The sequence below is a fragment of the Mesoplodon bidens genome (assembly GCF_964165515.1).
Source record: "Mesoplodon bidens genome assembly, chromosome: 10".
Lineage (NCBI taxonomy): Eukaryota > Metazoa > Chordata > Mammalia > Artiodactyla > Ziphiidae > Mesoplodon > Mesoplodon bidens.
In genome coordinates, this window is record NC_138172.1 from 5,383,099 (window position 1) to 5,395,615 (window position 12,517).

The 12,517-nt window shown below is 46.5% G+C and overlaps 1 protein-coding gene across 1 annotated transcript in view; it reads right to left on the bottom strand.

Moving 5' to 3' along the window:
• The window catches only part of TSEN2 (tRNA splicing endonuclease subunit 2), a 34,593-nt gene that overhangs the window by 2,859 nt on the left and 19,217 nt on the right, over positions 1–12,517 (bottom strand). Inside the window, exons 7-9 of the mRNA XM_081247425.1 lie at positions 9,587–9,637; positions 7,354–7,492; positions 998–1,034 (exon numbers count right to left, since the gene is read on the bottom strand). Of these exons, the coding sequence (XP_081103551.1) occupies positions 998–1,034; positions 7,354–7,492; positions 9,587–9,637 (227 nt within the window). The remainder of the gene's footprint in view (positions 1–997; positions 1,035–7,353; positions 7,493–9,586; positions 9,638–12,517) is intronic.

The following is a 12,517-nucleotide window of genomic DNA, read 5'->3' on the forward strand; positions in this document are numbered from 1 at the left end:
TCCCTGGTCAGGGAACTAAGATCCCACATGCCGCGGGGCAAATAAGACCGTGTGCCGCAACTACTGACCATGTAGGCCACAACTAGAGAGGTTGTGTGCCACAACTACAGAGCCCACGTGCTCTGGAGCTCAAGCACCACAACTAGAGAGAAGCCTGAGCCCTGCAACGAGGAGCCCGCGCATTGCAGCGGAGGATCCCGTGTGCCGCAACTAAGACTCGATGCAGCCAAAAATAAAATAAATAAATATGAAAATAAAATAAAAAGAACAATGTTTGTCCTACCAAGAACGAAAATATAGAAAATAAAACACACAGCATCTGATCCTGAATTCCCCTAGACTACTACTGGGAAAAGTATTAACGAAAAACTCACACTTCACATTACAAACTATAAGCCTGATTCAGCACTTACAGGAAAGGAACAGAAATATTTCTCCCAACATGAAAGCCGTGAATTCACTCAACTGTTTAGATAATAATACTCACTGATATGAAGATGAATAATTAATGTATAGTAGTAACTACATAGATTAACTCAATGTTTAATGCTAAAACATAAATTATCCTGACCTATTTATTAGTTTATAGATAGTGTAACAACTTTAACTTATAAGGGACAGACATATAGTATCTATTCCTATGAAGCCAGGAGGAATTTGACTCTAATTATTTGTGTGCCTCTGAAAATTAAATTGGGGCTCAGAAATTTCCTCCTGTCACTTTAAGCCATTAACTTATTTACAAATCACTCCAATAAATCATGAGCTTGGGATGAACACACACACACTAATATGTACAAGACAGATAACCAACAAGGACCCACTGCATAGCACAGGGAACTCCACTCAATTATTGTGATAACCAAAATGAGAAAAGAAACTCAAAAATAATGAATATATGTGTATGTGTAACTGAATCACTTCGCTGTACAGCAGAAACTAACACAACACTGTAAATCAACTATACTCCAATTAAAAAAAAAAAATCACTCCAAACCTTGCGTGGTAAAACGGAGGGCCTTTTCGATACAACACTGCAAAGAAAAAGAAAGAAAACGTATAACCACTCGAAATCAAAGTCTCATTTTATACTTATAAAGTATTTTATTCTTCAAAGGCACACAAACACCCGGTGCTCTGTATGTGGGTAACCTGTAATACACCCTGTGGTCTATTTTTAAAACCCAAACTGTTTTTTCCCCTGGAACAAAAATTAGCAAAGCAAATCTGTTGCCAAGACCCTAATACCCTGGTCCCACCTGCACCCCACAAATGAATTCCAAATCCAAGTATAAGCAATTTTTGTCCTGTCTCTTGTCTTACACTCTCCAGAGAGAGAGTCTGAAATCATGTCAAGCGTCTCAAGTTGGTAAAATGAGGACCAACGTTCAGTCATTCCTTTCAAATCTTTTGAATCGTTATTCAGGGTCTGAGCTCCTCTGGCCGGTACAGGATAGGTGCTGGTGCTAAAGATGAATGAGACTCATGCCTACTTTTAGGAAATTCAAAGTCAAGTGGGGAAGAAGTCACATAAGCACACACACCACTCGGAGACCCGCCTGCCCACCTCATTCAGTCTGTGGAGCTCAGAGTGGCTGGCCGGGGTCTGACGTGGACCGTGGAAGTGCAGGAGAGCCCTCGGGGGCGCACAGCCTGTGGCAGGGTGCGGAGATCTGCCCACCAGATCTGTTTGCTCTCTCTCCAGGCACGTGAGAGACACCGTATCAGCCTCCCAAGCAGCAAGGAGTGGCTGTGTGTCACGGGGCACTTCCAGATTGGCCCAGAAAACCCTCCCAGGCACCGAGCCTGTGCTTGTTCCTTTGTGAGGCCGAGTGAAGCTCGTGGGACCACAAGAAGAAGCCGGGCCCCTGAAGTCCCTGTGGGAGTTGGCCTACCCACCGCTCAGACACTGGCTTTGGATTTCACATGAACAGAATTAACTTCTAGTGTTAATTAAGCCCATGAAATCTGGAGTTTATATGTAACTACAGCCGCAGGAATTACCTTGACTAACAAACAATTACATCCGTGAGCTTGTTCAAAAACCAAGGCAGAAAAGCTTTGTTTCCTTTGAGGAACGGGCAGCACTCTTCCTTTTGGGCATAAACCCGGTATTTAATCACGCTTCCCTTTAGCTCACGCACCACGAGGTCAGAACCAGTTTAGGACCCAATGGATGATACAGTAACCCTTCACATATATTTTCCATGGTCACCTTTCCTTCTTATGAACATACTTCCTATTTAAATTGTATTTAAAGTATTTGGCAAGTCAGCTCAAATTCACTGTGTGAGGGCCCACATTTAAGTAAATATCTAAACACTGTGTAAGGGCCCACATTTAAGTAAATATCTAAACACCCATTTCTCAATTTCTGGGGATGTGGTGCAGTGGACGGACACCCTGTACGGGGATGAGACTGAATTCGGGGTTCTGTTTTGGCCTTATCTCTGCCACTCCTAACTGTGTGGCTTTAAACACATTATTAACTTCCCTGCGCCTCAGTCACCAAAATCATAAAATGAAGACATGAGGGGAAATTAAAATCTTCTCTAGCCCTCATATGCTATTATCTACGATCAGTTACACATCTTTCACCTAAGATGCATCTGGAAAGTGACACAGCTTGAAAGCAGCTCCGACCCCCAATTCGGGCCATTCAGACGCCTGACTACGATGGAGGTGCAGCTTAGGGGTTAAAAGCACCAACATGGCGTCAGTCAGACCCCAATTCAAGGCTCAGCAGTGCCAAGACCATATGATGACACCTGTGTTTCAATCTCCTTATGGAAAATGGGGGTAATAATGCAGGTGGAGGTGCTCGAAGAGTTACCCATGACAATAGAGATTATGATGGTAACAGTGTATTCAGAGGGAAAAATGAAAGTTTTACAAAAATGCCTCCCAAGTAGAAAGATGAAAGCTTCAGAAGTCTAAGAAATAGTGGGTATTTAAAAATAAAGTCTGGGGCCTTCCCTGGTGGTGCAGTGGTTGAGAGTCCACCTGCCAATGCAGGGGACACGGGTTTGTGCCCCAGTCCAGGAAGATCCCACATGCCGCAGAGCGGCTGGGCCCGTGAGCCATGGCTGCTGAGCCTGCGCGTCCGGAGCCTGTGCTCCGCAACGGGAGAGGCCACAACAGTGAGAGACCCGAGGACCGCAAAAAATAAAAATAAATAAATAAATAAATAAAGTCTGAAGGAAGAGGGAGAAGAGAGGAAACATGCTGTCTTACACTAACACCAGACGTGACGTGCGGAAGGAATGCTTGAGTCACAACACAGTGATCAGGGCAATAATCAATTTGGGCAACCACTATAACTACTAGGGAACCAGATATTCAGTGTCACCCCACAAATGACTTGTGAACTACAAAAGGAAAAGTGCAGACACCCGACAATGGCTGCCCTAGCAAATGAATGGCATCACCAGCAGTAGGACAACCTGACATCAGGCGCCCCTGGACGTGGCCCAGTGACGACACACGTCACCCATGCTTGCAAAAAAACGGCACGAGGAAGTGATCAGACACACCTAGACTGTGGGACACCCTACAGGACTCTTCAAAAAAAGTCAACGTCACAGAAAACAAACAGGTGAGGGACTCTTTTAGATTAAAAAAGACTGAAGAGACTACAGTGGTTGAATGGTGGCCCCCAGAAGATATGTCCACACCCCAATTCCTGGGACCTGTGAATGTGACCTTGTTTGGAAAAAGGATCTTTGCAGAGATTGGAGGGACGCAGCCACAGCCAAGGAACAGCTGGCACCACCAGCAGCTGGAAGAGGGAAGGAACGGAGGGAGCACGGCCCCGCCAACGCCGTGGTTTCAGACTTCCGGCCTCTAGAACTTCTGCTGCTTTATGTCCCCAGTTTGTGGTCATTTCTCATGGCCTCCCTAGGAAACTTAAAAGTGGTAAATGCACTCAATGTGATAAGTGAATCTTGAGTGGAGCCTGTCAAAAAAATCAAAAACAAAACAGCCACAAAAGACACTGTGGGGACAAGTGGGAAAATTGAAATACGGACTGGATATTTTTGATGATATTATATTACCGAATAATTAATTAATGCATATTAATGAATAATCAATAATGAACTGTTAATTATTCTGATTAATAATATTAATGAATAATTCTGGTTTCTCTTAGGTATTATATGATGCCATAATTATGGAGGAGAATATTCTCAGGAGTTGCATGCAAAAACACTCATGATAATATGGATTATGTGTGCAAATGTGGAAAATGTTAACAAGAACATTTAAAGTCTGATTAGAAGAATAAGCCAAGAGGGTGGCTTGGGAAAGAACTGAAGAGGGGGATGGGAGGAAGGCACACCTCTCTGCTCTGTGAGGAGCACGGAGACCCAGTGCCTCTCCCCGGGGGGCAGAGCCGGCCACCAGCTCTGGGCCGGTGCCACGACCAGCGATGGTTCTTCTGCTCTGGACATCCTGTAACTCTGCTGGCTTCTAACGGCTCCCCACCTTCTACCTGTTTTGCAACTTCTAATTTGCAGGGAGCTGGGGGATCACATGATCAAACTTAGTCCACGTGAACCCAAAATTGGAATGGGTGGGAATGCGTGAGACAAAAATAGAAGCCTGGAGTTGGTTTTCGGCTTTCTGGCTGGCAATGTTAGTCAGGTGTGGTGGGAAGTACACAGAGCTGGGACCCAAACAGCCCTAATCTCTGTACTTAGCAGCTGTGGGACCCTTGGCAACTCCCCTGACCCTTCGAAACCTCTATTTCCTCAGCTACTGAAGGAGGTGAGCGCCACACGCCTCACGGAGCATGAAGATGAAAGAAGACGGGAGAAGAAAAGCACCAAGGCACCTGGTCACCATACGAGCCAGCAGCCACAGGAGCTTCTGGGGTGGGGGGGGATGTACGGAAAGGCTCCCAAGTGATTTCTGGCCTGGTTTTCAGCACTGGGCAATCAAGGCCAACTGGCCCGGCAGCTGTGCCTGATTTGAGATCTTATCACCTGTTCCAAGTGCTGCTCCTGGAATGAAATCTGATTGACAAGACTTAGTCAAGGGGAGAGTTTCCCTGATAAGATGTGAATTTCCTAACGGCCCTTTGTCACGAGTCATTACCTCTGTGAGCAGAAACAATTGTTAAGGGAGCACGTCCTGGGTGTGGCCTGTGTCGGCAGTTCTAGGGTATGTGTGATCACACGTCACTGGTCTTCAAAATTAAAATGATACTGTTAAGAGACCAGCAGCACCGTGTAGCCATGCCTGGAGAAGAGGTCAAGTTTAGGAAGCTGCTCCTCTTACCCCAGGCTAGCGCAGCTCCTGAATTCTCCCTAAAGCAGGAAATGTGAAGACAGCCTTCATGGCACTGCTGGGCCAGAAACCTGGTCTCACGCTAATCACACAAGCAGTTCCAAGGGCACGATACACCCCTCCTGGGGCAAAGCCCTTGAGGGGTTGGGAAACAACAGCTGGTGTATTTCTTTTCTTTTTAGAAGTCTGTCCATCTGCCTGTCCTTTCATCCAGCCTTATAAGGCAGTTTATTTTTAAATGAGGAAAGTTTTCTCTACTCACCATCCACAAATACGGCTTGAGTACTGAAAACACACGCAATCAGGTATGCTTCCAAGGCACTCAACAGAGGTCCCTTCCCCCGGCAACGTTTTGTTTTTATTTTTTATAAAGAAGATGCTGTCTTATAAAGATGCTGTTATCCATGTTACATGAGTGAACGGAAGCTCAGGGAGATGAAGTGACCTCCCTGAGGTCACACAGGTAGTAGGACGTGGAACCGGTGCGAGCCCGAGAGCTCTTTCCGTTACCCCCACCTCCTCAGAGCGCATCACTGTGGCCTGGTCGACTGGAAAGTTCTGCTCAGGTTTCGCCCATTCGGGGAGCACACTGGCCTGCCAAGCGCCCACACGGAGCGGCTATTCTCATGGGGCAGGGAAACGAGGGCAGGGAAACGAGAGCAGTGCGGGGAGCCAGTGACGGCAGTGCGACAGCTACGTCATGTACTGAAACGCTGTGACCTGTGGGCCACGCAATTATCTGGAAACCTGGCAAACTAATCTCGAGCTAGTCCCGATCATTCTGTCCGCAGGGCTGTTCAGGTCAGCTTCCCTAACTACTCTCTCTGCTTCCATTCCCGTCCCCTGCCCCCCGCCGTCTATTAGTAAGAAAGCACACAAAGGTCCCACTAAATCAAGATACTGAATATGTCACCCCTTTGCTCAAAATCTCCCAAGACTTCCAATAACCAGAATAACATCCCGAGTCTTTGTCCAGCCCCACGTGATCTTCCCCAGACATCACCTCACGTCACTCTCCCCCTCGGACCTCTAAGTTCTAGACGCACTGTCCTTGTGCTGCTCCTAAGTCCTGCCTCAGGGCCTTTGCACTGGCTGTTCCTTTGTGCCTCAGGTATTCTTCCCCAGACTGTCAAGTGACCTGTTCCCTCACTGTAGTTACCTTTCTGTTGTTGTTTGGGGCACATCTTTTCAGAGAGTCCTTTCCTAACCACCCTAACTTCCTTTTTACTCTCTGTTCCTTTACTCTGCTTTATTTTTCTTAGTACCCTGAAATTACGGTACGTATTTATGTGTTTGCTTGTTTGTTCCCCACCCCTGCCCCACCCCAGCATGTGAGCAGCTCCATCCAGGCAGTTTTGTCTGTCTTGTGCACCTCTGTGTTCTTGGCACCTAAGAAGATCTGGCTCACACAAGACCCTGAGCAATTATCTGGTGAATGAGGTGCTCACCGGGTCCCGACTCCCTCCTATAAATAAAGATGCGGGAGGCAGTACTGTGTAGAAGTTTCCAAGAGCCTGGGCTCCAGCATTCAAAGCCCAGGACTATGAGTTACTGACCCTGGAAACTTTTAGGGGCAAATGACCCTCTCTCTCACAACTTCAGTCTCCCTATCGGAAAAATGAGGATCGTGCGCACTGATCTCATAGAACTGCTATTAGAATTAAACGAGGTCGTGCAGGTCAAACGCCTCCTACGATGCTTGGCACACGTAAGGGCTCAATAAATGACAGCTGGATTATCACCGCAGTTACACAACGATTATTAATGGTATTGCACACAATCTGCCAGATGAGGCTACCCCAGAAGATAAGGGACTACCCTACATCACACGGTCACACACTAATGAGAGGCGGGGGTACGGGCTGTGGACTCTCTTCTAAGATCTCAGAGCGGAAAAGAGGGAAACATGCCCTCTACCTCGATCCAAACATTATTATCTAAGGCAGGAGGACATCCATCATCTCAGGAAAAAAACAGCAACAGCACATATAACCGATTCGATTTTCACCCCAGCATCTGATGTGAACCCTGGTGCTCACACCTGCCAAGCCAAGAATCACTTACGCAAATCTGTTCCGTACTTAAGTCCCGCTTTGGGCACCCAGCCCTTGCTTCGGAAGTGATGGTACGCCATGTACGTAGTCCTGAACGTAGGCTGAACTACGCAGAAGGCGTTCCAGAGCTTCACAATCGTTAAAGGCTCCTACAGTTGTTGGGGGAAAACAAAGCATTATGACATATGTATCCACCCATTATCCAGCCGGTGAATCAACAACATCTATACTAAGTGTGAGCAGAAGATAAACAAACATGGTGTCCACGACAAAGAGTTTAACCACAAGATCCAGACCCGCGCTGTCCAGTGTGGCGGCAGCCAGCCGCTCCTCTGAACTTAGATGTGCTGCCAGTGTAAAAAAAACCACTGAATTTCAAAACTGAGTATGAAAAAAAGAATATGAATTATCCCAGCAATTTTAAATATGTTGGGTTAAATATACTATGTAAATAATGTAAATCAATTTCAGCTGACTTTAAAAAAAAACCCTTTTTAATGTGTCTACCAGAAAAATTTAAACTATGCATGTGGCTCCCATCTGAGGCTCCCATCATATTTCTACTGGACAGCACTGCCCCAGAGGCCCTGTGAGAGGCCCCCTTGAGACCCTGCAAACTGGAAGCAGCCAAGCGAAGCGGGGGAGGGCAGCGGAGGGGCTGCTGGTGGGAGAACAGTCCCGGCAGAGGAATGGGGGCGGGCCGGGTGTCCACCAAAGCCAGAGGGCTCATGTTCCAGCATGCACAGACCCTAATGGGTAGCTGCGGTATGTCAGGCCACATTCAGAAAAGCCAAAAATAATTCTGTAAAAGTTTTTATAAAAAGATGCTCCATTTAGTCTTTGAAACTAGAACATTTATCGCAAGGCACAAGTTAGTAATCCAACTGCTTCAGAGGGAATTTTGTTTCTAAGGTCGGACTTGAAGACACTGAGAACGGTTCAGAGAACATTCTGATGTGTCAACAGAAAAACCAACAGGAAAGACCAGGGAAGCTTGGAAGGTTTTCCGCTTCATTTCAGCGCTGAGTAAAATGCCAGTCCTTCAGTTAGCTGGTTTACGGATCAGTCACTCAATGAGACTTGCTCAGTTTGTCTCAGCCTGAGGTTTTAACACCATAAATATGAGCTAGAGTTGGGTTTTTTTGTTTTTTCTTTTCTCCTTTAAAACAAACAAACAAACAAAACAAAACCGGTTGTTCCTAAGGTGGAAACTCCATATGTGTGTGGTCTTGAAATCCACCCCCCCTCCAAAGCAAGCAACAGTCTTGTGGAGAAGGCTGAACTTCCGGCTTGGACAGCCCACCGAGTTTCAGAGGCTGAGGGTTCTACGGAGCAGCTGGAACGCCCCGACAAATGTCAGTGAAGGCCCAGGGGAGGAGGTGGGGTGGGCTAAGGACGGCCCCCCTCTCAGACAATGGGTCACCCGTCGCCAGACACCCGTTTCCAAGCCACTGGAATACTCATGAAGGGGACTTACACAGTTAGAAGCAGATGAATGACAAAATACGTACCCTCAACAACAGAATAAAATGTATTTTCTCTGTTCTGATGTTCTGCTTACCTTTTTCATCTTAATTTTAATTTCACGTGAATTATTTTGAATAGGTATTGTGTTCACACGGGCCAAAATTCAAGAAGTACAAAAGTGTACAGTGAAGTCTTGCCTTCCACCCAATTCCTCTACCAGGAGGCAAGCATTGGGATTAACGTTCTGCTAAGGGCAGCAGGATACAGCACAAAATCATGGGCTTTGGAGCTGTCCTGACATAGGTTCAAATACTAATTCTAACCAGACCAGCTGTGTGACCCTGAGTGAGTTACTTGTTTCCTCAGCCTCAGTTACCTCGTCTATAAAAGTCTTTACAGGCGCAAGTGAGGACTAGAAGTACTGCATATAAAGTTCCTAACTCACAGCCTTTACTGAAGCAGGTGCTAAACATGGGTGGTTTCTACTTTTGCTGTTAATTTTTGGTACCACTCTGACAGATTTCCTGATCATTATAGAAGATACTGCTATCCTCCTAGTCTCTGGGAATGAAATTCAGCCTGAAAGGGTCAAAGCTGGCTTCTGCCTGAACAATCCCAATTCAGGACCCAAAGCCTAAACTTAGAGAAAAAATTCAATTCCAATTTTATCCAGTGAAAGTGGACACATTTGTATTAAAGCAATACGGAAATTACTACAACCTGCTTTTAACATCAGGAAAATTTTAAGTGGACTGTGTCTGAATAAAACATCCTACCTTCTCATAGTAAATACTTAGACATCCCAGAGCGTAGACCAGGAAGAAGGCCTAAAAACAGGGCAAGCAGAAAATGCTCATCAGAAACTGTTCCACGTGGAGAAATTATTTTACAGACTGATTTCTCTTTGCATTAAATACAAATTAATGTCCTTATCACCATCCAAATGGTCACATATTTTTAAACATAAATGGTTCATTCAAATTTCAAGGATTAAAATATGAACGTCATAAAATGGTTTAGAATCAGTACAAAACATTTCTATGAAAATTTCCATATATTTTTTCTTTATAAAAACCACACGGCTAAACTGAAAAATCATGTAAATAGCAAGAACAACAATAGAAACCTTTGCTCATTGGATTTTCCTCTGTCAAATAACCTTACTAAAGTAAGAAAAGAATTTATAGAAAAAAGTAAGTAGGAAATTGTGGAAAGTAGGCAACGCAGACTTGGTTTGTGTAAACCAAATGAGTTTCTTGGTCACTCTTGCCGTAAAGTGATTTCCAATCAAGTAAACCCCATCTTTCCATTAACTGCATTAAAAGGCACCATGTTTCACTCACGTGGGGAGGCAAGAGGAACGGCAGACAAGGTCGGGCCCAGTTGAGTAAAATCACACTGACGTGGAAATAAAAAACAAGACAAAAACAAGACGATGCCAAGCACTGACAACAGCAAACAGGCCCCGGTGTTGGCTCTGCCTGTAGAAGGGGATTAGGATCTCCGTTCATGCCTCAACAGCTCAGGTGAGACTGGTCTGTCGTAGTCAGTGACGAAGAAATGGTGGCTCTAAATGCTACTTTCTTTTTCAACATGAGGATGGAAGATGAGATTTCAGGTATCCTGGAGGGCCCTCTGGTGCAGCTGGCAGCAGGAAGGCGGCCCCTGCCCTGAGCCCTCAGGCTTCTGTTCCACCACAGTGGTGCTTCTGTTCCACCACAGTGGTGTCCTCCCCGCCCAGGGCTCAGGACGCAAGACTACACAGGCTGTGAAGGTGCAGGGCTTTCAAGCAGCAACAAGGTCCTGCTAAGGACACACCTTCCTGACCCTCAGGAATTGCCCCAGTCCACCCCACCATCATCCTCTCCTGGCCACCTGATGACACTTCTCTTTACAGCAGTGGTCCTTGAAGTGTGGTCAGTCTGGGGATCCGGGGGTCCCCATGACCCTTGCAGGAGCTCTCAAAGTCAAAACCATTTTGTGAGATCAAGGCATTGTTGGCCTTGTTCATACTCATTCTCCCCAGAGGCTCCAAGACACGTGACACCACAACAGACTGAGCGCACCAGCAGATGTGAGAATCCAGGGGACCTCTCTTAAGCCAGACCTTAAAGTCTTTGCGAAAATGAAAAACAATGCCGCTCTTTTCACTGGATTTGTTTTGTTTTGAAAGAATACAGTTATTTTTAATAAAAATATTATTTGTTAATGTACAGTGGGTTTATTATCATTATTTTAAAATGAGTTAGTAAACACATATTTAAGTTTTCATTTTAATTTATAATTTGGTAAACACTGACAGATAAAATCCATGTAAAAATGCTCCTTGGGGTCCTTCAGTAATTTTTAAGAGTACAGTGGTTTGAGGACTGCTTTATTTATTTATTAAATTTTATTGATTGATTGATTGATTTTTGGCTGTGTTGGGTCTTCGTTGCTGTGCGTGGGCTTTTCTCTAGTTGTGGCGAGCGGGGGTACTCTTCGTTGCGGTGCGCGGGCTTCTCATTGCGGTGGCTTCTCTTGTTGCGGAGCGCGGGCTCTAGGCACGTGGGCTTCAGTAGTTGTGGCTCGCAGGCTCTACAATGCAGGCTCAGTAGTTGTGGTGCACGGGCTTAGTTGCTCCGCGGCATGTGGGATCTTCCCGGACCAGGGCTCGAACCCATGTCCCCTGCATTGGCAGGTGGATTCTTAACCACTGAGCCACCAGGGAAGTCCCTGAGAACTAGTTTAGTTCCACCCAGATCCAAATCGAGAGCTTCTCTGAAGATGCAGGTGGTTACCTGCCAGGCCCGCTTCTCTGGGTCCAGCGCCCGGATCCTGGCCGCCGCTGCCTCCCGCCTGGACTTCTGCAAAGGCCTCTGTGCTCCGGCCCCGCAGCCCGTCCCCTCGGGCAGCCCGAGCTACCTTCTCAGCACATGAAGGCCCCTGGCTCCCAGGCGTCTCGTGGCGCTCTCCCAGCGCTCTCCCTAGATGGTCGCTTCACTTCCGTCCCCGGACACACTGAGCTCACTCCTGCCTTCGCCTTTGTAACTGCTGCTCCCGCACCCGGAGTCAAAGGTCACTCCTCAGAGAGCTCCTCCCCGACCACCCAGTTTGCATGACCCTGTCCCGACCCACCTCCTCAGATCATTTATGTTCGCCTGAAAGCATCTTTCTTAAGTGTGTCTCTCCAGCTAGAATGTAAACTCTGTGAGACAGAAACTCTGCCTGCCGTGCCCTTGACCTAGAAGGGGCTCAGTGCGTGTGCTGAAAGAATAAAGAAGCAGGTGTGGATCCCGCCTGTGGTCTGGAGCACGTGGCCAGGCCACCCAGGGCAGGTCTCTCAGCTCCGTTTCCTCAGGGTGGACACTGTCCTGCTTCTCCTTTAGCTACTGGTGACAGCCTGCCGCTTGCTCTCCTGTGGCCCACTACTTACTAACACAACACACTGCTTTTTCAGACGGACACAGATGGTGGCCAAAAGGTGCAACAGAAAAGAAAAGGTGGTTCCTCAAAAAGCCAAGTCCTTCTTTTCCTTTCGTTTTCCCTCAACTTTCCCTTCTGGGTTCACAGAGGCAGAACAGGAAGATACTCTGAGATAAGCAGACCTGGGCTGAAATCTCATTAGCTTGGAAGTGTCACTTAAACCCTCCCACCTCATCTAGAAAATGGAGATGATCAAGCCTTCTTAAAGATTTAATGAGGTTAGATTTCAGTGAAGACTTACA